The sequence below is a fragment of the Marmota flaviventris genome, chromosome 11 (genome assembly GCF_047511675.1).
Source record: "Marmota flaviventris isolate mMarFla1 chromosome 11, mMarFla1.hap1, whole genome shotgun sequence".
Classification (NCBI taxonomy): Eukaryota; Metazoa; Chordata; class Mammalia; order Rodentia; family Sciuridae; genus Marmota; species Marmota flaviventris.
Window position 1 is genome coordinate 105,542,622 of NC_092508.1, and position 26,081 is coordinate 105,568,702.

The 26,081-nt window shown below is 36.6% G+C and overlaps 1 protein-coding gene across 5 annotated transcripts; it reads right to left on the reverse strand.

The window, feature by feature from the left end:
• On the reverse strand, positions 1-26,081 carry Insig2 (insulin induced gene 2). 5 transcript variants are annotated; one of them, XM_071619283.1, is made up of 6 exons: positions 25,812-26,080; positions 18,396-18,765; positions 12,061-12,186; positions 8,735-8,900; positions 8,459-8,558; positions 316-458 (listed from the first exon to the last, which is right to left on the reverse strand). In XM_071619283.1, exons 2-6 carry the CDS (start codon positions 18,637-18,639, stop codon positions 405-407), a joined length of 690 nt encoding a protein of 229 aa, XP_071475384.1. In that variant the 5' UTR covers positions 18,640-18,765; positions 25,812-26,080; the 3' UTR covers positions 316-404. The 5 variants fall into 5 exon arrangements, with proteins under 5 accessions (XP_071475381.1, XP_071475382.1, XP_071475383.1 ...); XM_071619284.1 differs by lacking the exon at positions 316-458 and adding an exon at positions 7,115-7,260 and having other exon boundaries at positions 25,812-26,075; XM_071619280.1 differs by lacking the exon at positions 8,459-8,558 and having other exon boundaries at positions 1-458; positions 25,812-26,081.

A 26,081-nucleotide genomic window follows, 5' to 3' on the forward strand; every position in this document is an offset into this window, starting at 1 on the left:
TTTCAAAGATAAAAATGTCAAACATTTATTTTTCACCAATTTATTTTTCTTTAGGAAAAAAAATCTCAACCTGATCAATTTTAAAATGAATTTTACATACATTCTGGAAAGATCTGAAACATGTACTGGCTTGTTTTCACTTGGACAGGCATGATCTTGACATGCACCAGGTCTAAGGCATTGAAAATTCCACAAAGATTTGTCTTTGTAAACAGTTTTAAGCTTCATCTTAAATTTGTCAGTCTGCAGATTTCCCAAGCCAAGTGTGCAGAGACTTTGCATACCAGGTGCATCCAACTGACCCTAAGGTGATGGGGTAGCACTTTGTCTTTCTGTAATGTCCTGCTGAAAATCTCCAGCTTTTGTACATGCAGAAAGATTGTTTCACAGCAGAACTGCCACTGTCATACTTTGGTTGAGCAGACATTCCCAGAAGATCTAGGAGTGACATGTGATGACTATAAAGGGAATAGAAATGAGTTTCATTCAGTGGCAGAAACTCCCAAGGAATGCATTTTAGAAATTTCTGTTCTAAAACAAACAGATTCAGCACATGGGTTCTTTCTTTCCTTTGTCTGCTCAATTGCTCCTTACAATGAATTGGTCCATGATCACAGTCTGTACCAGTTTCCCCAGAAAGTGTTTCCCAAAGAGAGGCAAATCTTGCAAATGAAACAATCTCATGGAAGCACAGTGGTCCTGAGTTTACTGTTTTTAGAACAGTAATAAAATATATTTTTAAATGGCAATATGTCTCCCAAGTGCTCATTACTTTTAAAGCCCAAGATGGACTTTAAAAACCATGCAAGGATAAGCACTTACAAATCCTGCCATGAGAAAGCAGAATAGGACACAGCTACTAGAGCACGATTTTGATATGGAATCAAAACTGCCCCTTGCTCATGAAAATTCTTGTGGAAACTGAAACTAGGGAGACAGTGAAAAGGAAAAATCGTCCATATATGGCAGTCAGTTTTGACATGGGGCTCATCAATAGCCCAGTCTTTCCGAGGCACATCATTATCTATCTGATCTGCCAAATCCGATACTTAACAACATTGTCTTCAGGACAGTTGACATACCCTGGAAAAGTCTATCTTGTAAATCACAAAGAAAGATGACAGGTTCCACAGATCTCATCAGCGATGAAAAGAAGGGAGGCATACAGGAGCAGACATGAGGATACTTGCTGGCACCACGAACCAAGTGTGCTATGTGTATTTCAAGAGCAAAAACCTCTACAGCACACTTTTTCTTGAGACCCAGCAAGAAACCCCTGACTTAACCTGTTTATCTCATTATAGACTGACTTGAGTTTCTGAAATGTAAAGGCAAATGAGTAGGAAGATGGCATGATTTTGTTGTATAAAAGAAAGTGTTGACAGAGGTGGGGGGTATAGCTCAGCGGTAGATGTGCTAACAAGCGGAAGGCCCTAGCTTCCAGTCCCCAGCACAGAAGGCAAACTGTAACTGTTTCCTCCTACCACAAATCCATAGAAATAGCAATAACAAAAGACTTTACAAAGAAGTTGTAAAATAAGAAGTTGTCTTCCATGCACCAGAGCTACATGGAGTCCCAGAAAGAAAAAAATAATTGAGAGCAGTTGGATGAAGGAAAACAACAGCTCAAAACACTGAAGGGGAGAATTGGCCAAAAATGAAAGCTAGAGTCTAAGATCAGAGGTAGCTGATGGCTGGTGCTAGAAATGCCCAGGCAACTGACGTGATGGTCCTGTGGAAGGAGCCAGGCTGACTAACTCTTCCACACTTCTCCTCTCCAACCTTGGCATAGGGCAGACAAGTCAGCATCACCTTCTGATATGAGTGTTAAGTGTGGGCACTCTGTCCTCAGAAACATGGCCATGAGCCCAAGGCATGCCAAGGGCTAACTACAGACTGGCTGGCAGAGTTTAAAACTTTAGGAGAAGAGTAATTAAACATCCTCAGAAGACACCATAGCAATACGCCTCATTAAAAAAAAAAAAAATGAAGATCTTGGAAATTAAAATAGTGATCACTGAAATTAAAAACTAAACTGATAGGCTGAGTGCTGAACGGATACAACTAAAGAGCAACTCAGTGAGCTGGAAGATCCAGTTAAATAATTCTTCTAGAATGTAGCATGGAAGAGAAAAGCTAAGAGATATACATAAAATAGAAACAATAGGTCAATGATGAATAGGACTTTTCAGATGAAAAGACTAGAAATGACATATAAGAGACAGATTTTCCTAGAATAAAAATATGTCTCTGAACAGGATTAAAATGATTTGTATATTATGAAATTCCCAAATCCCTAGTATGATGATAAATACCTAAAATATACATATGCACGTGTGTATATGAACACACATATCTTAAAGAGGGGACCCCATTTAATTTATAATTCCAATACAAAGAAGGCACCCAGATAATTATTCCACTGGATGGCAGAGTACAGATAACTCCCTTCCTTTCCACCTGCCCTCTGAGATCATTCCAGGTAACATCCCCATCAGTATTGACATCTGATCACCCAGGCCAGGCACCTCTACTCCACTGCTGTTCATCTTTACCCATTCCACTGAATGGGGTTAAATACAGTTGTTAAGCCTGTGCCTGATCAAGTTCTGGAAGTGTTCCTCTATGTTCCTCTCAACCTACAAACCCCAAACCTACCTCCACCGACTTATTAAACAGGGTTTCTCATCTCCTTCAGATTTGCAGTCCTTTGACTTGATCCTATGCCCTTGTATGGACAGATCAGCATGCTGACTCAGCTTCCTTCCCAATTAGTCTGGATCCTATGATTTATCCTTGATCTTTCATTAGGAGCCATTAATTTTTCACTCACATTTGTGCCAAGCTGACCAGTCAATCCCCAACTGGAATCAACCTAATCCATCATGGTTGGTTTAAACTAACAGGTTGCTGAATCCACTCAGATATGGAATAATCATGGACCCTAACCTGGGTCCATGGTAGCCTCAAAACTGGATGGCAATTCTTTCCCTATCTCTCCTTAGCTCCTGTGTCCATTCTTGAAAGATGCTGTCCCAAAACATCATTCCCTCAAAGTCTTCTAGCTTCCCCCAGCTCCCTACCAGTGATCAGGTTTTTCTTAAAATACGTTATGATAAAGAAATGTGAGATGTATACATAAACATACACACGTATATAATGTGTACACATATATAATGTGAATATATGTGTGTGTATGCATAAACACAAAAATCAAAATTTTATTCAACCATAAAGAAGAATGATATTATGTTATTTATAGGAAAATGAATGTAACTGGAGAGTATCATGTTAAGCAAAATTAGCCAGACTCAGAAAGACAAGTATTATATGTCTTCTCTCATATGTAGAAGCTAGTGGGGGAGGGGCACAACATGAAAGTAGAGGGAAGACAACAGAGTAAATAAAGGGGAAGCTAGAAGCGGGGAGCAAGGGAGAGGGAGGATGGGAAGGTAAGGTGTGCTCTTGGGGAAGTGAAATTGATCAAATAATGTTACATGCGTGTACCAATATGCCATAATGAAACTCAGCATTTTATATAGTTACTACACACCAATAAAATAGATATTAAAAAACATTTTGTGAGCTATCCTATTAGTATACAATTAATTATTCTAAAATTTAAGATTTAACATGTTGGAAAAAGCATTTTCAATATAAAATGACTAAATATTATCTCCTTTATCTCTAGAATAATTCACCCATCCAACTATACTTTGTAATACCAGTTGCCCTCTGCCTAGAACTTTCTCCGACCTTGGTTGACCCACAGCACTCTTTTCTGGTTTTCTTCCCACTCCTGGACAATTGACCTTTATCTCCTTCAAACTTCTCTGGCAACTTACTGGTATACCTCAGACTTCTTTTCATGCTCCCTAGGTGAGCTCATCGGCTCCCACAGCTTCATTAATTACAACTATATGCTGATGACTCTCTCATTTATATACAATCACTTAGACTCAAATATCCAAATGATTCTAGCATCTTTTCTAGAAGTCCCCTACATAACTCAACCTGAAAATGTCAAACCAACTCATTAACTTTACCTATTCACATACTGCTCTCCATTCCTCTTTTGGTTTATAGAAATATCATCTACTTATTTTCCTAAGATAGAAAATTAAAGTCAACTTTGACTCTTCCTTTTCCTTAACCTTCACACCCAATACACTAAGTTGCAATGATTTTACTCTGAAGTGTATCTCAAAGCATCCCTTGTTCTGTATTTCCAGTGTCACTACACATCTCATCTCTTTCACCTGGGCCCTTCCTCTTAATCTTACATAAAACTGTACCAGTGGGTGGCAACCTAGGCTGTACCTGGGGAACTTTTAAACTCCTAATGCTCAGAGCCCATCCCAGACCAAAGATACCAGTCTCTTCGGGGACAGGACCCAAGCATCAGCATTGTTTTATAGGTCTACATGTGATCCAATGTGGAGCTACATTTAAGAAATTTCCAGAAATACTGGGGAATGATAGTGACTAAATTATATCATTATATTGTATACATGCATGAATATGTAACAATTAATCCCACCACGATGTATAACTATGATGCACCAATAAAAAATATGGGAAAAATATGTGTGCTAAAATTATAAAAAGAAAAAAAGGAAGAATTTTCAAGAAATAAAGCCAGGAGCTCACGACTGAAAGTGTAAAAACAAATCTACAACTCAACAAATTAGAGAGAAACTGAAAAATCTTGAGGAAAAAGAGAAAATAGTGAAAAATATTTGGAGTAAAAGACAGATTGCCTACAAAGGAAGGAAAAATCACACAAACAGCAGAGATGTGATAAGAGAGAAGACATGAAGTTAAAAATCTTCAAAATGTTAGAGGAGGAAAAAGAAAATGGTGAACCTAGAATTCTCTAGCCTGCTAAACTGTTCTTCAAGAATAAAACAGATTTTCTCAGACACACAGAGCTCAGACTCTACTATTCCAATCATCACTGAAGCATTGCCTTATACAGAAAATAAGTGAGACAAAGGAGGATTTGGTAATACTGACCAAACCTGGAAGTAGAAGATACGTGAAATATGTGCACCATTGAGAGGTCCCATGGCCTTAATAAAGGTAAACTGGTTCAGTGCAAATAAACAAATTTTACAACAAAGTATTAGTAGAGCTCTGACTTGTTAATTTTAATTGTTTTCTTGTGGTTTTGTTGAACTTAGTCCAGTTTTCATCTGTCTAAATTCCTATAACTCTAAAGTTATAGAAACAATATATCAATATTAAAAATGTTTACCACTTTCATTACAAAAAAACAGGTGTTATATATTTGCATATTTATCAAAATATTGAAACCTTTTTATTTTTTGCCATAATCATCTTTCTTTGGGTCTAGATGATCTGAAAATAATTCAAGCACTCTACTGACAATCTCCCCAGTACTGTTTCCTTTCATCATTTTTCATTACATTCAATCACGTTAATTTTATAAGATTAATCCATAACACTATGTTCTAAACACTTACTGCAAGGAGAAAAAAAAATGACTCTTAGCCAAGATTATAATTACATATTTAATACATCTTGCTTTTAACAGCAATTTTCAAAGTAAACACATCATAGACCTTATAACTTATTAAAGATTTTATAATGCTTACAAAGTTGATTCTAAAAATATACTTTATTTGTTCTAAATGAATAACATTATCTGGAAGATAGAATAATAAATTATAGTAGTATGTTTACCACCACTCTAGTTAAGCTTGTGTACACATACTCAACATGAAATCCTCCTAGGATTTTCAAACTTTCAGCCTGAAAACATAAAAGCAGAATAAAGTTTGGCATACAAGACTGCAGTCTGATAGCAATTGTTTTAAAACCAAAAATTTTAAAATATTCACTTGACATTCTAGGAAAGCAAGAGCACATGCACATATATATTTACACTGACACTCTCACTCATTCACACACTCACCAGAATACTCAGAAGATTTTGCCCTTGTGTATCAGACAATTGTCAACAATTTCAAAAAGAAAAATTAGGGGGAAAACGTTAAATAAGAATATGTTTAAGCCATACTTAAATGGCTCTAGATTTTAAAAATATATGACAAAAACTGTTACCAAGATCTTTAATATGTACAGAATGCCAACTGAATACATTCTTCAGCAAATTTGAACTATTTGCTCACTAGCAGACATGAATACATAAGAAAGCATATACCCATTTATTTCCCAGATTGCATAAAAGATTGCAAATCCAGGCATTCCTCTGACAGTCATATGACTAAGCCTAACTAAAGAGGTTTGCTTTACAGAACCCAATATGTTGCAGAACCCAATAGAATGAGAAACCTCATTTTGATCTGTTTGGAGTTTCTTATATGTTGCTTCATTACAGAAGCAGTGAGCTTCTGTAATGAAAATGACAGATAATATCACTCTACACTTCATGGCACTGCAGAAAGGTGACTTTGAAGTCCCTAAACATTTACTTATTCTATTTAAACTTTCTAACTTTTAATTACATACATTCATTCAAATTTAGACTCACAGTGAGCTGATAACCTCACCTGCTCATTACATATACCTCCAGCAAAATCTGTCAAAACAGAAAATTACTCTTTGGGTTCTCTCCAGTGATGCAGGTTTGAAATCATTCTATGGAAGTTCTTTGCCATCAGATATTAAAATACTCAAAATTCTCTGAAACAACATTAAAATAGAAACTAACACACATCAGGGCATGCATAACTCATACTGCTGTGATTAGAAAAATAAAAAGACACAACAGTAGGTGAAAGAGAAAACACCAGCTTCCCATTTGCTTTTTGTTTGTTTGTTTTTTGGCTTTTCTCTTATGTTTTATTTCAGTAAATTTATAAATTGTTCAAAGCATTCTTATACTCTTTGTGACAATAAGAGAGTGTTTTGGCACATCTACATTGTGATACAATGTATGGTATGTTTAAAAATGAATTTAAAAATTCCATCTACTAATCAACATATTTTTAAATGTAGTGCACATATATCTTACAGTTATTTAGGTCAAATACATAAAGGTTTGCAACTGATTTACAGATGAAGCAATCACAGATTGCAGCAGTAGCATGTGTGTGCATTATCTATACACACTGATCAAGGGAAAAAATTGCATCCTGGCAATTTTACAGTCCTTAGTTTTGTTGATATATCTATCATTTACATGCCCTTTTCTTCTTGTTTTTCTGTACAAAAGATATATTTTTGCCATCTTCATTCTTGATGAGACTTTTCTGCAATAACTTTACATTCATACTGCAAAAATTAAAAGGTTAACAGATTAAAATCTCTTTTGAATTGCAACTTCCAAATAAAACAAACTGCTCCAAAAATGAATACTTTTAACATATGCCCACTTTATTCCTCAAAGAATCTGAGGAATAAAAGATTAAATGATAAATGGATAGGGTAAAAGCAAATTCAAATTCTACAAGAGAAATTGCCACTGCCAAAAGCAGGAGAAAGATGAGGTCTCTGCATTATGAACAAGAGTCTATAATTCAGATCAATCCTATCAGATGAGAGGAGAGGAAACAAAGTAGGTTTCTTTGCTCAGTAAAGCAAGTCTGCAGTGAAGCAAGTCGTGAACTAAGGACAAGACTGATGAAGTGAATTTGGATGATTGTTTTTTTCAAATCAGTTTATGGCTCAAAGGAAAAAAATTATCACATTACAAAAGCTTCCCATCAAAACAGTATTTTTAATATACAAGTATAAAAACATAACCACAATTCAAATAAAGAAAACCAATGGAATTAAAAAATTGGGTGGCCAGATTATCAAAAAGATAGCAAAGTAAATTACTCCATTGTCTAAGCTGGATGAAATGGTAAAAGTGATAGCACTTATTCATGAACTGCCATGGCCTCTGAATGTTATTCCCTAACTGGTGCCACCATGACTGGCATTACCAGCAATGTCCTTTTCCTTCAAAACTAAAATAACCAAATACCTTGATTCACTGGAGACATTCTTAATTTACAAATACTCTAGCAATGTGATTATTAGTAGCTCTTTACTTTTAAAACTGTCCATTTTTGATGAAGTGGAAATTAAAAAGGGGGGAAAAGAAAGATTTGAAAATCCCTAATGGTCTATATAAATTATATTACCCTATCCATGACACATTTTGGCTTTTCTCTCTAATAAGTCCTCAACTTTTTTTTTTATTTTGGTGTTTTGGGTTTTTTTGTACAAGGATTGTACCTATGGATGCTCTTCCACTGAGCTACACCCCCAGTCCTTTTTATTTTTTGAGACAGGGTCTTGCTAAGTTGCTGAGGCTAGCTTTGAACTTGCGATCCTCCTTTTAATGTGATTAAATTCTTCCAAATGATTTATTTCAACGAAAGTACATTTGTTGTCTTCAAAAATTGCTTTCCCTTAAAGGACTTCCATTTAAAGAAAACTCATGCATCACATACAGAAAAGGGAATAATAAGCATCAGCTTACCATTGCAAGTTGTCGACCAATATTTCCCATTGTTATGCCTCCAGCAAAAAAAATACAAGGTAACCAAGAACGAACATACAGAAAGTCTGGAGATGTATATCTAGGATAACAGAAACATTTTAACAACCCACAGAGGAAGTACAAGTACATCTAAAATATTACAATGAAAATAAGTTATTCTGTAGATCATGCTGGATAATGCAATTTCAAAGATCTCAATCTAAATACAGCTATAATTTATTTACCTAGCAATCAAGAACTAAAATGAATACTTACTGATAAACACCATTATAGACTAGCAGTTGAGTGACCACAGTTGCCAAGAAAGCGATTCCTACTCCAAGGCCAAAACCACTTCTAGATCTATCAAAAGTCCACCACAGTCCAATGGATAGTGCAGCCAGTGTGAGAGACAATTGTATGTTGTTATCAAAATCCACTTTCTGAGATCAGTGTTAAAGAATCATCTTAAAACTTGTAAAACAGAATTACCTATTCATTTTTCTAAAATAAGAGATACCACTGTTAAAGAATTGTTCATTCTTGAGTATATTCATTCTTTTAATATCATACATGGGGCTAGGTGGGATTAAAGCTGCCTCTGGAATTTTCCAAATACCAGATATAGAGAAGGCATCCTACCGACCTGTAACCTCACCAAAAAATAATAGCCTATAGACATTCCCAATTATAAGATCAGACCCATTATTTAAGAAATCCTGTCTTCGCTGAACATGTAACTGCAAGCTTCAGAACAGTAGTGTTGCTAAAGGGACACACTTGTGAAAAAGGAAACCAATATTACTTTTCAAACAGGTTTAGAATTACTTGAAAATCATACAGGACTTGAAAGTAGAAGAGTTGACAGCTATTTAACAGGGTACTACATTTTCTACATGATTTACTGACAGACACATTTTATAATAATGCAGTTCAGAAACAAGAGTACCAAGGACACAGTATCCCTTTCTATTATGTCAACTGTTCTAGTTTTAATTTGTTGAGGATAAAGCCTTGAAGTGAACATTATCTTGCAACCTGCCAAGCTATTTTGGTGCCTGAGACTTTCTAGTATAGGACAGTTTGCGCAAATATTTTATTTCCATCACCTACTTAAGCATCTATTCACAAATGTACAGCCCTTTTCTATTCCAAAATCTCTGGGCAAAACGATGCTTTACAAATTCAATTTTCTCATTTCTTTGCTAGAGGATTATACTAAAGGAATTAATTTCAAGTGTCATTAAAAGGGCATTATCTATGTCCCAAAGGCCATATCTTGGCTCTATAACCAGCTCCTTGGGCGGAGGGATGGGGGGCTACATATCTCACCAAACTTAACTGTCCATGCTACAATTAAAGTGAAGTTCCCCCCAAATGCACATAAAGTCATTTCCTGCTTCTTTCAACACCCACTGTTTATCATCATCCTGCACCCCTGCCAGACCAACATCCTGAACACCCAGCTTGCTGACTTCTTAGCATCTCAGGGCTGTTGAGTGTCACTTCCTTAAGGTCATTCCTTGCTTAAGTTTGATTTATCAAGAAACCTATAGCTCAAATGGGTATTCTCCCTGGAAAAGCATTTTCTTATTCTTTAGCTGTCATTATACTTACACTCTAAAGAAAATATTTTGAGTGCTGATCCCTTTGAACAATAAATAAATGTTCACATAAAGAGAGGAATTTGCTATTAATGAGGTTCATCTTTGCTAAATAAATTAACTTCAATAAGAAGTAAGCAAAATAATGGGGATTCCAGAGTAAGCAATTCAAGTACATCAATCTTAAAAGTAGTACCAGGTGATTTTCTAAAGTCTAGGGAACCTAATATGAGGAGTCTGTGCTCTAGATTTTGTAAGTATTTTGAGTTTTGCTTAAAGAACAGATAGGTCAGTTAAGATGGTTATATTTAAGGATTTCATTGAGAAAGAAAAAAGTGAAAAAAAGCAAAGAATGTTATATGGAAAGTTTATAAAATGCTAGAAAATGCTATGTAATTTTCTCTACTTAAAAACAGAGATTGCAGCCAAAATGTGTGGGACAGGAAGGTCTATCTAACCCAGCAGAAAGAGAGGGATGTGAACACCTACAAAGCTCCTAGAGAGGAAAATGAGAGGTCCCCAGACCTGAGTTAGGAGCTCCGGGGTCTGCTCTCAGTTCTGTCACAGTCTGGCAATGTCTTAGCAAATGACCCAGGCTTTCTGGTATCCATGTGTCTTTTATCTTCACAAAGAAAACATGAAGCTAGGTAACTTCTCAGTTCCTTTCTAGATATTATAGTCCATGGTTTTATCTCTTTAAGCACTCCTAACCACTACATTTGTTTTTTTATAAAATCCTAAATGTCAAAAAGTTCACCAAAATAAACATGTTGAAAACTATTTACTACAAAAAGAAACAGAAAACCAAAATAATGACTGCCCCTGAGAGACTTTCAGATTCACAGACGTGCAAGACCAGTGAAACTGGGCACTGTAATTGTTTTTAGAATCCAGGTCCCTGCCTACTTCTGTGGTTTTTGTTCCCAAGTTTATAAAAAACATCTCAATCTTTTGGTGAAAAAGGCCCAGGAATTAACTTGCCTCATGACCCACCCTCTCTCAGGTTACCTGCCTGCCCCGAGCACAGTACAGTGACAAAGGCGCTCTTGGTAGCCTGAGTCTCACTTCTTCCTCTTTCTGGTTCCCAAGGTTCCTGCCACTTCTACTGCCTAAACCGTATCTTCTAGAAGAAAGAAGACAGAACTAGCATTTCTAAAATTCTCTTCTACAAAGAAAAGGCAGAGGGTGGGGAGGAGGTAGAGGAAAGAAAGTAGGGAAAATGACAGAATGAAATCCTTGAGGGCAAAACCATGTGTCCTAGAGGAGAACATTTTTTTCTGTGATACAGAAGGAAGCAAGGTAAATGGTGGCTACCTCATTTCTCACTAGAACTATAAAAATATTTATTAATTACTGTGTAAAAATGTCAGAATCTTCAAATGATAAAACTTTAAATGTATGTATATTGGGGGAAAAAGTTATTTTTGGCCAAGGTCTGAGGTAGATATTTCTACAATGCCACCTTTAAGAATATTTATGTTTTTTTTTTTTTTTTTTGGTATTGGTTAAGACCAGTAAATGATAATCTGCCTTTTAAAAAATTAAAACATCTTTAAATTAAGAAAGCCAAAAAAACAAAGAAACAACAACAACAACAAAAATAATAATATCCAAAGCCACTGCATGTCCTTACTGACAAATCTTAAATTAAGAAAGAAAAGGGAAGAAAGCCTTTTAAAATGTACCTGCCCCAGTCTTGGAATTACCAAAACTATATGGAAGTAATTAAATAATCCAGTTTAGGACAAACATGTAAGTTTTTTAAATGTGTTAAGTTTCTAAGTAGTATTTAATATCAGGGATTTAAATAAAGAATTACTCCCACACCATAACTGCATAGCTGCTACCTTGATATTTCAACAATACGGTTCACCTTCTTTTTATGACTAAATGGGCATAATCACACTCTGATGATGGTGAAGCTACAAGGGACGGTTTAACCTTTGGTTTGTTGGAAGCTGCTTTATTATTGCGCATTTCATTACAGCATAAAGGATATAGCACTGGCATGATTTATACCAACAAAGACAGCTACACACCGCATTACACTGGACCACTCTCTTTTAAATTTATGTGGTTCTCCTAGATGCCTGTCAATGCAGGGGTATAATAACCCAATCACAGCTGTAGGAAAAAAAGAAAAAAAATTAAGTCATCTCCAACGTTATCCTGGTAACAATTAAGCTACCAAGAACCACTATAACCTCTAAAAGCATTAAAAAATTTTTTGTTTATAAGAAAAAAAAAGAACTCAAGTATTTAACATCAATCACTGATATTTTTAAACTTACCTTCCCAAAGAAAAGAATGAAGATAACACTACTGAAGAAAGCATTGTAAATGATTGTGATAGTATTCTAAATTCTAATAACACTCTTTTAAGTGTATGACTCACAATTTAGCAGATTAATCTAGATGATCTATGTTTCTTTTATGCTACAATTATCTATGAGACTTAAGAAGAATCAAACCAGTTAAGCAATATTCTCTCAAACCTCCATAACCCTGAAATAATCTATTAAAATGACATAAACCTAAAGGGAAGCCAGAAACATAAACCCAAGTCATCATACACACAATATTCTGATGGTCCTGGCTGTCCTGTTCCATGAATTAGTCTTGCCCCCACCAGCTTCTCATCCCAGTTTTCTATACCTAGCACCTTTTCCTGACACTCCTGTCTAAGCTGGTCCTCTAATAAGAATGTAGGCCATACTGTAAAAGCAAGGAAAACTCCCAATAGAAATTTATACAGAAGATTGATTCTACAAGTGGAAAAGAATGGAAGACACAGGACCTGTAGGAATTACAAATTTTCACTTAAAATTTAAGTTCACTGTTAAAAGATAAGGAGAAATAATCTTAGTACCTGGCTTAGTTTTAAAAGAATATCTCGACTGTTACCTAAAGGCAATTACTGTATACAAAATGTCTATGATTGAGACTCAAAACATTCTCAGCCAATTCTTAAATACTGTTAAACCTCAACATTTTATTCATTCATAGAAGAAAACGTACATGCTGTTAATAAAAAAAAAAGACTATTTAACAAACCAAAACATTGTTCAACAAATCATAAAGAAAATGCATTTCCACAGATTAAATTTAACAGGAAATAGCAAAGCAGCTTTGATTTGCTTTCCTCAAAAGAGACTGATTATGCTGCCATTCTGGAAACAAAGACACAACTGTCCCATCAGTGGGAAAGCATATCTAAAATGTCCAATACCACCTATGACGTATGATAAAACTGTTATACCAAAATCTAAGTGCCCAAGGATGAGGATCTCATGCCCCCACCTCGCACCCACCCCACCCAACTTCCCACCGCCTGGCAAGCCTCACAAGCTCTGCATTCAACCTTCAAAGAAAAATGGAAGCCAATTAACATAAAAAAATCACAGGCTCACAGACCAATGGAGCAACATTTGAAAGAGGCTGCCTGACCACCCTTTCCATCTGGAGATAAGATGCTATGATTATGTATTCATTGTCTAGTCCACAACTCTTCTGACTAAAAGAATTGCTGAGTATAGATGGCTCACAGACCATCAAGAGATTAACAACAAATCTCAGCAGTGCAGAGCTCCAACAACTACTAGAAATTTTTAGTTTCGTATTACTTTCCTACTTTAGCTCACTGCATTGCTAAATTTGTACACATTTTAAATGGCAACTAGTCAGATATGGTGGTGCACACCTGTAATCCCAGCTACTCAGAAAGCTGAGGTAGAAGGATCGCAAATTCAAGGCCAGTCTTAGCAACTTAATGAAATCCTTTCAAAAAGATTTTTAAATATTTTTTTTTAAAAAAGGGGCTGGGGATGTAGAGTTCTCTACTCCTGGGCTGAAATCCCAGTATTAAAAAAAAAAAAAAGCAACTAAAATGCCTAATAGTTGAATTATCTAAATGAATGTTATTTTTTTTTTCCTACAGGGTCATAAAACTAACATCTCATCTATCATTCCTCGTTTCTATTCCCCTCCCTCTTTTTATACAACATATAGATAGCTATGGAGATAGGTCAATATATCTGTATCTATCTCTATAGATACATAGATAAATATAGATCCAGTTTGCCTGTTGCTGAGTAAAATCATATAAGAGCAGGCATTCCAAGTCAATTTTCCTCAGCAGTTGATGCCATAGGTAAAGAATTATCACATAGAGAATACTGACATGTGTATGTGAAGATATAAATAAGTAAAATTGACTATATTTTTATGCATGTGATGTCAGACTTGCAAGTGAGAGACAACTGAGGAGAAAAAGCAAAAACACAAAAAGGAATTTAAACTGCCATGCTGCCAACCTTGGGATTTGCCAATAAAAATCAAATCCATTGAGTATGCATGGTTCTCGGTTGCTCACTGAGAGGGAGAATTCGAGGAAGCTTGTCACTTCCCATTAAATGTCTTCTTTCTTTCTTTTAAATAAAGGCATAGCAGAGTCTGATAGCAATACATACAGCACTGTGAGGCTCCACCGTCTGAGATCTCAGCACAATATGTCTGGGATTCTTTTCCTCTTCCTGCACTTTTATTTTTTTAACACAAGAGACTGATAAAATCATGTCTGTGTAAAATCATATGCAAACATGGTCCTGATTAATCAGACAGTGCTCTGATGCAAAAGTGCATTTCTTGTTAGATCTTTAAGTGATTTCCCAGGACTAGTTATACTCTGCCAAGACTAAAGACAAAAGTTTGTAAAACACCAGTATAAGTCATGACTTTTCACAGTAATGTGCTTAATGCAGTGAGTGTCACCAAAAGGAACACAGATAAATTAGACATTTTTCAAGGAAAGGGATTGAAAACACAAAGCCACTCAATGAGCTATATACTTCCCTGGAAAACTATGACAGAAGAAGGTAATAGTTTCATTCAATAAATATTTAAGTCTCACAGTACATCTGATTCTTGGTATTTGCTGGGGATTTTAAAAGAAAAAAAGAATTGACATGATTCCAGTTGCAAAGTGAGCACAGACATTATAAAATAAAATGCTGTGTTAGGAGAAGCATTGACAGAGCACAGAGGGGTCCTGTCCTTGCATGTATTAAGGGGATGTGGAGTACTGGATTGTCAGGAAAGTTTCACAGAATAGGTGATCCTAGATTAGGAGAACTCAGCAGGTAACCAGCATGGAAAAGGTTTTCTCATCAGCGGTAGGCATCAAGGAAAAGCAGATACCTCTGAAAACAGCCGGTATTACCAGGAAACCGTACACGAGGCATGAAGGGATGGACCTTCAGGGTCCAGAATGGCTCTGAGAAAGATCAAAGCAGACAAGGGACATATCATAAAGAGACCAATCTTGGATGAGGAAAATGATGCCAACACTTTTGTTGTAGAGAAAGGCAATCATTCTTACAGTAATGAGTATACAACACAAGTCGGGGTGAGCAGGGAGTACAAAATTAGAGGCAGAAAGAGAAAGACTGATAAATGCAAGCAAGGACCAAGAAAGAGATGGAAGAAAGATGCAAAACTTGGAAGCTGAATATGGAAGGTGAAAGAGAGAAATCTTATATGACTCTCCAGGTATGGGGTGATAGACTGCATGACTAAATAGAATTTTTTTTTCTTTTTAAATGCTTAATGCATTTAAAAAAATGCTTAATGCATTAGGTTTGGGCTCAACTTGGATGCTTGTGATTCTTTGAGGCAACTTCCCTATTTAGTTTACCCACTCCAGGACTGTTGTATTTTCTTCTCCTATTTAAATCTTAACAAAGATGCCTTTGTGGTCCTCAATAATGTTCAAGAGGTTTTTCATTCCAGTTCTAGTGTACTGCACACATAAGAAAGGTAATCAACTTATAATATCAGCATTGTTAATTGAAAAATAGAGAACTGAGAAAAGGAAAATGAGATCAGAAGTTTACCCGACTTCTCTTGAGGTTCCTCAAGAAGCACCACTTTTACCCAACCTGCACTATAGGGAATGAGAGCAAATGATAACCAGAGGCCCTTCTGTTTATAGATAGAAAGCAGTGATTCTGGTGACCCTCCAAAAGGTAACTGCTCAGTCTAAGAATGTTAGTTGGAAAGGAAAATCAAATGATGACTATGAGTTTTTCTGACTTAATGATGCTAAGAATCTTAAAAGTTTGAAAAATGCATACCAACACACACACAAAAAAATATATACACATCACATACACACCAAAATTCACCCACACTATTTTCTTATATAATTTACTTCTTTTTTCCCCTGATATTTTCCCTAAAATGACAATGGGAGGTTGAGAGATTATGCAGCAATCCATTTTCCATCTTTGGCAGCTTCCACAAACCTGATCACTCTCATCCACTAAACACCATGAGCTACCCAACAAAACTGGTAGCAAGAGTTGACAAGCATCTAGATTTCCCAGTGCCTTTTGTGAAAAAAAAAAAAGGTCCCTCATTACAGGTACAGAAGGACCAGACAATAGATGTGGCTGGATTCTCTCCATAATGGAGGTATAATGTAACCTCAGCCACGTTCCCCTGCCCTGACCCTGAGTATTCAACCCATGCCTGTATATTCTATCCAAACCTAGTGCCTCATCTTGAAAGCTGAGCCTTGAAAAGAGGCATCCCAACTAGGGGCAAGTATGAATTGCTTTCGCACTTGAGCCCAGCCCCACCATTCACTGGCTTAGAACCCTGGGCTCATTGATTTCCTCTTTTCATCTCTTCATCCCCTAACAGGCACAATGCCACCATCTCTATCTGAGATTGTCTTACAGAGCCCTGAGGTTAGAGGAAACACTTGTTAAATTAGGAAACATGCAATAAGGAAACTTTCCTGCCTCTAGCCTTCCTTGTCTCTATCCTGAAAACACATGTTCTTCCAAGTCTTGTAAGACAGCAAGACAGAATTATACATTAGGAGAAAATAAACAAAAAAACTAGAAAAAGGTATTGGGAAAATTTTATTTTTCTCTTCTGAATATAAGTGAAATAAAACAAAAATACATGAGGAACAGCAGATAGAGCAGACAGTGATAAAATATAACTTGTAGTTTCTTCTCTTTGAACAATTTTTCAATTCTCTTAGAGAATGGTAATCCTCAAGAAACCAAAAAGCATCAACTTTACAAACTACTCTTTCAGTGTGAATCCTGCAACACTCAGACATCAATGTATAAGCCACGTGAAAACCTTACCACACAGTGTCCTTCTATCCATGCATTTGGATTACATAATTGTCCTGTAGGTTTTATGAGGTCATTTTAAATGTCTTACAATTTGACCCCATCTTTTGAATTCACCCTTCTACCTCCAGTTCTACTATGTATACCCAGAAAGACCTATATAATGGTCATGTATATTCAGCAGGGACATGCAAAAAAGCAATTTTCTGTCTCAATGAGAATGTTCTTTTACCATAACTATGCCTCCCTGCTATCAGTTATATAAAATAGTATTAATCTATTGGTCCTAGTCATTAGAAAAAGCTAATCCATTATGGACGCTCAGTATTAATAAGACATTCTGAAATGCTCTACTTTATCTATTACATGCCATCCAGACTTTATCTGTTATGCCATCCAGCACCAAAAAACAAACCAAAAGCAACTAATAGAATAATAATTATTTTAAGCAAAGAGAGTCTACTTTATTGATCTCCAAATATTTATTACTCTTAAGGTATATTTAATAAAAAGATACAAAGGAAAAAACGTATACCAAAATCTAAAAAACAATACAAAGACTTAAACTTGAATTAAATTATTCCATTTTTTGAGTTTTTGTCAACTTTAAAACAAGACCACATTATATACATCAAACCCTTAGAATCAAAGAGCAATAACCATCATCAAAATAACTTAAAATAAGACTTACACAAGATGAGCTGAGCTGAAGGAAGACCAGATTAAGAGGTTAAATGCCTCATCCTAAAGGGAATCAGGATAGTTTTTAGGATTAAATTTTAAAAGTTCAAAGGACACAAAGAAACAAGACATAGAAGAGTACCTACTCCATGGTTCCACTGATATCACACCCTATAATAGGCAGAAATAAAACTTTGGTGACAGAAAGGAGATCAGAGGGAGCCTAAGGCTATAGGGGGGAATGGATTAGAAGAGAATATAAAAGAATTTTAGGGGTGACAGACTCATTCTATAGCTGGATCATGCTCATGGTTACATGACTACAAGTATTCAGTTGGTGCATCAAATTATTCATTAAGACAGATTCACTGTATTATATTAAAATTATACTTCATAAAACTGATCTGGTGTTTTTTTTTAAAAGAAAAGTTTATTGCTCAGAAAATTTCTATATTTATTTATCCTATTTCCTTTCTAAGCATTGCAGAAATATCCTACACATACCTGAAGCTGTGCCACAGCATGGTGGTACCCACCATGCAGAAGAAAAGATGCTTGCAATCACATCGGGTGGAAATAGAGTCACATTTCTCTGAATCTGAAGCAAATTTAACACTAACGCAAGAAATACTCCAATAAAAAAAAGGACTACTCCTCGAATCATCAAGTTCACACTCTGGCTAGTGACAGATGAGATATATGGGCCACACTTTTTGGACCCAGGTAACTCCGTCTCTCCTTCCGCCATGGTTTCATAAGTTCAATAAGCTGTAGGGGTGGGAGAGTCCCAGTTGAAAAGCTCCACTGTTTGTGAATCAAAGCAGATGATGCTTCAACAGTACATCTTGTCCTAAAGCATGACCTACCAGAAATCCTGCAAAAGATAAGAAAGAAAGAAATCAGTGTGTCTGATACATAATTGTATAATTTTTCTTATTTCAATACTTGTTCATTTAAAAAGATAAATAATGAAATGACAAGTTTGCAAACTCATTTACTTAAATTAGTTATTTACTAAATAAGAAAAGGTTTTAAAGTATTTTATATACATGATATAATAAAAAATAAAGTGCCACACTAGTATTTTACTAGAAAAGAATAAGTGGCCCAAGAGACCTAAAGATTAGAATAATTGTAAAAACAGCTTGCCCCACTCAGAGAAAAGTAGAACAGATAATCAGAGTCACTTCCAAGAGAATCAAAACACAACTTTCTGCATCTTCTACCTAAATCTCCAAGTCCATCAATTACAATAGGGTGTTTTATACTTTACAGAAAGTCAACATATTCTGATAAAAGATTTAATTTTCCACAATAAAATGTGGCTTGTTCATGAAGACAACCTCCATGAAAGAACAAAATGATTTATTTTAATGTTTAATTTGATACATTTAAATTTTTACACAAAAGTACAAAAACTGGACCACCATGTACTCTTGACACACATACCAGTCACTGAAGCCAAAGGGGACCATTCTCCCTGAGGCCACATCTGTCTCTCACCCTTGCTTCAACCCAGTCTGCCTTAGTTACAATCATCAGAGTGACTGTGAGAAAGTTGGAAGAGGAAGCAGAATAGAGGAAGCTAAGACAATGAAGAACAATCTCATGACTAGATTTGGAGGAGTTTTATCCACCAGGCTCCTAACTCCGAAAATCTCAACACTTTGCTATTACAATCAGTCTAGGTTTTTGTTCATTCCCCTAACCAAAGTGACCGTTATGGTTTGGATGTCATTTCCAACCTAAATATTCATGTGTTGGGAGCTTGGTCCTCAGTGTAGAAATGTGGGGAAGTGGAACCTTTAAGAGGTGGAGCCTAGTGGGAATGCCGCTTTCAGAAGGGGATATAGGACCTCAGTCTCTCAGGCTTCCTGTTTGGTGACATGATCTAGGTCTCACACCTGTGCTCCAGTCATCTGCCTCAAGGTCTTCAACCAGACCATTGTTGATGCTGACATCATGCCCTTAAGTTGCAACAACTGTAAGCTAAAACAAAACAACAACAAAACTATTTTCTAGCCAGTGGGGTGGCCCAAGCCTGTAATCCCAGTATCCTAGCATCTCTGAGAAGGAGGCAGGAGGATCTTGAGTTCAAAGCCAGTCTCAGCAAAAGCCGGGCGCTAAGCAACTCTGTGAGGCCCTGTTTCTAAATAAAATACAAAATAGGGCTGGGGATGTGGTTTAGTGGTTGAGTGCCCTGGAGTTCAATCCCAGGTAGAAAAGGAAGGAAGGAAGGAAGGAAGGGAGGGAGGGAGAGAGGAAAAAGAAAAAACAACTATTTTCTTTATAAAGTCTGCCTAACTCAGGTATTTGATCCGAGTAACACAAAATGGACTAATGCAGTTGTCTTTCCTTTGTGTGTGTTTAAGACAAATAACATGTGAGGCTTTTATGTACCTTTCTAAGCACCTGACGTGATAATTCTTGAACTCCAACAATAACCTTGAGAGGTAAATTCAATTCTTGTGTACACTTCACAGGCCCCACAAGGAAGTTTAAGCCACTTGACCAAGTTTACATATGTAGGAGGAGGCAGAACTGGGATTCAAATCCATGTAGTCTAAGCCCAACGCCCTTGCTCTTACCATGATGTTCGGCCTCCCAAACTGTCACATATGCTTTTGTTTTTTATGAATACTAACAATTTTTAAATAGGAAAATACTACACAGGCTGTTTTTATAATTTACTTTCATCCTTCCCAACTACAATATATCTTGGGCATCTTTATAAGTCAGTACTTAAGTGATATTTCCTTTGGATCCCAAAGCAGTTTAAAACTTTAGATAGCACTTATAATAGCTACCTTATAATTATATGTATAGTTGCTTTATGGGTTATAAACTTTACATGTAGGTCTTATTCACCCAGCAAGGTTCCTGCTTAGACCACAGTGGGAGCTCCACATAGTCCTGCTTGTGTAGTTAAATTGGGCTTACTCTTCTTAAATCAAACCATATTGGGTTAAGCAGGCCTTCTGGAAGGCCTTTAATCATCATTTAAAATTCATTGCCTTTGAGTTTCCAATTTTCAAACTATCTTATAAATGAATTTTGGAACAAAACTCAACTGTAAACTGCAGGAGATGGGGCTGACATGAGAAATAACCATTATGAAAATGAGAATATTTGTAAGTACTAGTAACTTTCACCGCTTATCAGCTCCATGTGATAAACAAACAACAGGCTTTGATTTATGCCCAACACTCAAGGGGGAATACTGTCCCTAAGCTGATCCTTACAATCTTAGGTAGTTTATAGTATAACTGAGCTCTACAGTTTTTTGGACTGCAGAAAATAGTACATATTACAGCTGATTTATGGGAAAACAAACTCTATATACCAATTGAAAATGCCCAGAAATCCTTCTGAATAGGTATTGTAGGACTATTCCTGCCATGGTATGGTAAACAGGTATATTAGCAAACTATATGTTCTAGACATATATAGCAAGGATCAGTAACCACAGAATTCATCATGATCATCATCACATCATCATCTTCTTCTTTATCACTATTAATAGGCATTTAGTAATTCAGAAACCATTCATTCTCTGTGCCATAAATAGAGTAATTCTGATCTTTAAAATAATCCTAAAGGTAGGAATTATCCTCATTTTACTCATGAGGATCCTAAGTCAAAGAGATTTTGCATTTATTTATTGGTCATAGGACATACAGAGTTAGAACTGGAATTTTACCTCAGGTCTTATTCCCAAATTTATTCTCTTTCCTCCATACACTGAATCCCACTCCACCTACTTAGACCTGGTTTTTGGCACATGGGTCTATACAAAATTACTTGATTACTGAAAGAGATGTGTAAACACTGGGAAACCATATCAACTGCAACATAGTCTCCAGGTACAAATGCCAATATGAGTAGGAGACAACATAATAGCACGGAGATGATGAGAATAAATGTAAACACCTTGAAATTTTTTAAAGTACTAGATCAAGATGAAAATTACAGTACATATTACAGCTGATTTATGGAAAAACAAACTCTACATGCCAATTGAAAATGCCCAGAAATTCTCCTGAACAGGTATTGCAGACTATTCCTACCATGGAGATATTTTAAAGTAAAAAAAAAGAAGCATCTCAATGGTTAAGTAAACACTTTTTGGCTAAGTACACACTTTATGAGATCAACATTTGACTTTGCTTCCCAAACTTCAGCCGCAAGGAAACCCCACTGACTCTGCTGAAGGGACAGAGATAAAAGGATGAATTTATGTTCCAAGTAGCCCAAATCTAGTGCAGCACTTGTCTCTGTGAATTTTTCCAAACAATAATTAATAGCAAAAAAATTATTCTTAATAATATTTTAAAAGAACAAAATAACTTCTGCTTTAAAAGCCATTTTAGTTGTGCTAGCTCCTATCTCACAATCATTTGCCAGAATTTGTCAGAGTACAGCATTGAGGACAGTTATGTCCCAACAAGTCCTTGTTATGTGAAACTGCTCTAAGCCTTGCATATTATTTAGCATCCCTGTCTCCTGCCCACTAAATGCCAGCCTCCCCCATCTGAGATAACCAAAATTGTCCCCACATTTCCAAATGCCCCAAGGGAGGCACTGCCTTCCAACTGAGAGCCACTGATTACTAGATACTTGTTTCCTCATTCTATTTCAAGGCTGCTAAAGACTTTCTAAACTGTCCATCTATGTTTTCTACCACAGCTGTTTATCCACCTTTTCCTGGCAGTGCCTCTTCATAATTTCCTACTTCACCCCACAAGTTTTCTTTAAAAATAACAACATTTGTTTGATGTATGTTTGAATGTGATCCAAAAAGCTAACTTAAGTGTCTGCATCATAATACAATGGTATATAATTACTGAGGACAAAAATAAAAGCTACAACGCTTTACAATCATTGTATTCTAAAATTTAAGAACCGGAAAGGAACTCGGAGATCATCTACTCCATAGATGAGGGTGTTTGACCCTCAGACTAATCAAAAACAAAAAACTTGTACATGTGTGCATTTTTCTAAAAGTTCTACAATTTATATCAAATACTCAAAAACTCCATTAACTAAACAAAGCTAGATTTAAAAGTTCTCTCACTCTCCTAGCAAGGCAAATGGGACACAAAGGGGTCAAGTGAATTGACAAGATCAAAACTGTACTACAGGATCTTTTTACTATAAATATATACAGTGAACACCTGGAAATGACCACACTCATCAAAGTGTGGTCAAAGGGATAGGAAATTCCTTAAGTCTATTCACCTCCCCCGCTACATTGCAACAACAAAATTCCTTTAAGTGGTACAGGGCTTGCCTAACACGTGTAAGAGCCTGGGTTGGATTCTCTGCACCACATAAAAAATAAATAAATAAAATAAAGGTATTGTGTCCAACTACAACTAAAAAAGTAAATAAATATTTTTTTTTAAAAAAGTATGTTTATATCAGTCATGCACTTAGGAGGGGTAGTTATTTTAAAGGAAAGCTCAAGGGAACTAGCATTGCTTAATTTAAACATTACTCTTAACATCGAAAAGAAATCTGATTCTCCAAATTTTTAAAAAATATATCTTTAAAAAATTTAGATTATTTAAAAAATAATTTTCTGATCAAAGAAGAAGTCTCTGGTATAGATACTGTTTAAAGGGCAGTATCTCAATGAATCCTCAATGATAATTTTGTTAATAAACAGTCAAGTGATTTTAACTCTATTTTACAAAATCAAATAGGCTAGTTGAATTTCTAAAATCACAAACTATTACCAGGTAGTAAAAGGTCGAGGCCCAAACACAGACTCCACGGCTTCCACTTTACTACATTGTCTCTGTCTATGAACACCATATAAATACAACTTAAGGACCACACAGGAAACGGTTTTTAAAGTTATTTTGATAAATTACTATTAATTCCAAATTAATGTTTTCAATCATTTAAAAAGACATACTTTCCAAGGGACATTAAAAAATTCTACCTTGAGTCCTGAGCTCCAATTTCTATAAAGTATGTGAGTGATCAAAAAGAAAAATAGTTCACATAGTTTGGCTAATCAATGACAAATCATCAATACTGGAAAAACATCATTCCAGGTGTCTACCTGTTAATATTATTGCTTCAGACAAATAAAAGAGAGTTCTAAGCAATTCTGGGCTCTTTGAATGAAAATCAAAGTTTATACTGACCAGTGAAACAACGCACAGGCAACGGACATTTGAAAACAAACACACACAAATTCTCCTAGTAACCTTAAAAAAACTGGTTGTGTTTCAACAATTGCAACACTTCCTAGAACCAAACAATAAGATCATTCATCTTCCGATGATGATTAGAAGCCACAAAAGCACATTTGTTTCCCTCAGATTACCCTGTCTCTTCAGGTGCTTGCTCAGATAGACTACTAAATAATAGAGTTAAATCATGTCTTTTTCATCATATACTCTCATTCAGAATGGTATTCCCAATATAGAATACTCATTAACATTAGAAAAACACACAAATCACTGAAATAGTTTAGCTCCCATAAAGAATATAATGTAACTCTTTCCTCTTAACATTAAAAAATCAAACATATAAAACATTAAGCAAGCAGCATTTACAACTCATTGCTGGTTTTAAATTATCAATTTCCCTCCCTTAAAAAAGTTAATCTATTATTTGGGGTAATTTTCTGATAACAGTAAAAACAAACTGTCTTTAAATGACTGAATTCCATTTTACCCTTTCATTTTCAATGCAACCATCTGTAAAAGCAACAGTTGTCAGTTTTAGAAGAATCTGTTTCCCAAGTGTACATGATTTGCAGCTTGGTCAATTTCCACCAGATATGAACTGACTACTAGGAAAAAAACACGCCATGATAAATCACGGTACTGAACACAAAATCCAGAGATAGAATAAAGGGCAAAAATAGAGGAGTACAATGGCTACTTAGTTTTCTGTGGGTCACTGATTAGTGGAGGTATTCTTTCATTCAGTTGTTCAGTATCAATGGCAAACCCAAAAGTCGAAAAACACAATCTAGCTTATTTGGCTGCCTTCGTTTTTTCTGCAGCCAGGACTGCAGCATGTCTTCCCCAGCACTCCTGGGCTCTACTGCAATACTGACACTTGCCAATTTCAGCCGCCCAGCTGTCAAACCTATCGTTTCTTTTAACTCACCGATCCTACAAAACAGCAAGCTTTTCATGGTGTATTTTCTAAGACAGTCTAGCTGATACCATTCTTTAACAACGTTTTCCAACATTAACTGGACATCAGTTATTATCATTACTAGTTTTAGCACCTTCTCTGCCCCCATCCCCATCATCCGCATTGCTTTCCTCTTCCAGGATGCCAGACTCTACTGAGTGATCCTAAAATCCCAATAACTATTATCAACTGATCTTTAGACCCAGCCAAAAGTTCTCTTTGGTTGTACCCACACACCTACTCCAAAGATATTCAATTCCAACCCAAAATGCCAAAGTCCTACTCCTCAAACCAATGTCGTATCATTTGGGTGGGTTCTAAATTTACCAGGATACCTGCCTAATTTGAATCCATCCCCCAATCCCCAATCTGTGTCTCTCTCCCCAGCTACCAGCCACCCAAGGTCCTGACAGCTCTACGCTTGACAGCTGGCCGACCTCCACCTCCATCAGATCTCCAGGGTCGTCCTTCCCGCAGTCCTCCCACTCCGACACTCTTCCATTGTCCCTGAGCCTCGGCTCCCCCTACGACCTCTCTCAAGCCCGCTGTCCTCTCCTGGACTTCTCCGACCTCTCTCCAGGTAAGCGGAGCCCCTCGCCCTGCAGGCCCCATCTGCGGTCCGGGATCCCCACACCTGCCACCAGGATTCCCGGCTGCAAAAAAACACAAGTGGTTCCTCTTCTTGAGAGCTACGCCTTTCCTCAGGCCGCTTCCCTCAGCAACACGTCACCTGCGCTCTTGTGGGAGACCCCAACTCACCCCCGCCTCCGCCATCTTCTGGGACCTGCCCCCGTCGCCCCTCCGCCTCTTCCTCCTCCCCTCCCACAACTCCGCCGGAGCTCCACTACGCCTGTGCAGCCGCCGCGCCGCGCGCTGGCGATCGGGGCAGAAGAGCTTCCGTTTTCCGCTGGAGCTGGCGGAGGGGCTAGAAAGTCGGGGCAGCAGGGCTTCCGGGCTGCAGGAAATTGGTTGCTGGTGGGAGGCGTGGACCGTGTAAGTGGTGGGAGGCTGCGGGATCAGCTGTTTGCT

What these genes read in the sequence shown, in the direction of transcription:
- Insig2 (XM_071619280.1), bottom strand. Translation starts at nt 18,639, where the DNA reads ATGGCGGAAGGAGAGACGGAGTTACCTGGGTCCAAAAAGTGTGGCCCA. An exon ending in ATGCTGTGGCACAGCTTCAG is followed by an intron (nt 12,187 to 18,395) that starts GTATGTGTAGGA and finishes TTTTTCCTACAG; the next exon opens with CTGTGATTGGGTTATTATAC. An exon ending in TATAAATCATGCCAGTGCTA is followed by an intron (nt 8,901 to 12,060) that starts TATCCTTTATGC and finishes ACTGATCTCAGA; the next exon opens with AAGTGGATTTTGATAACAAC.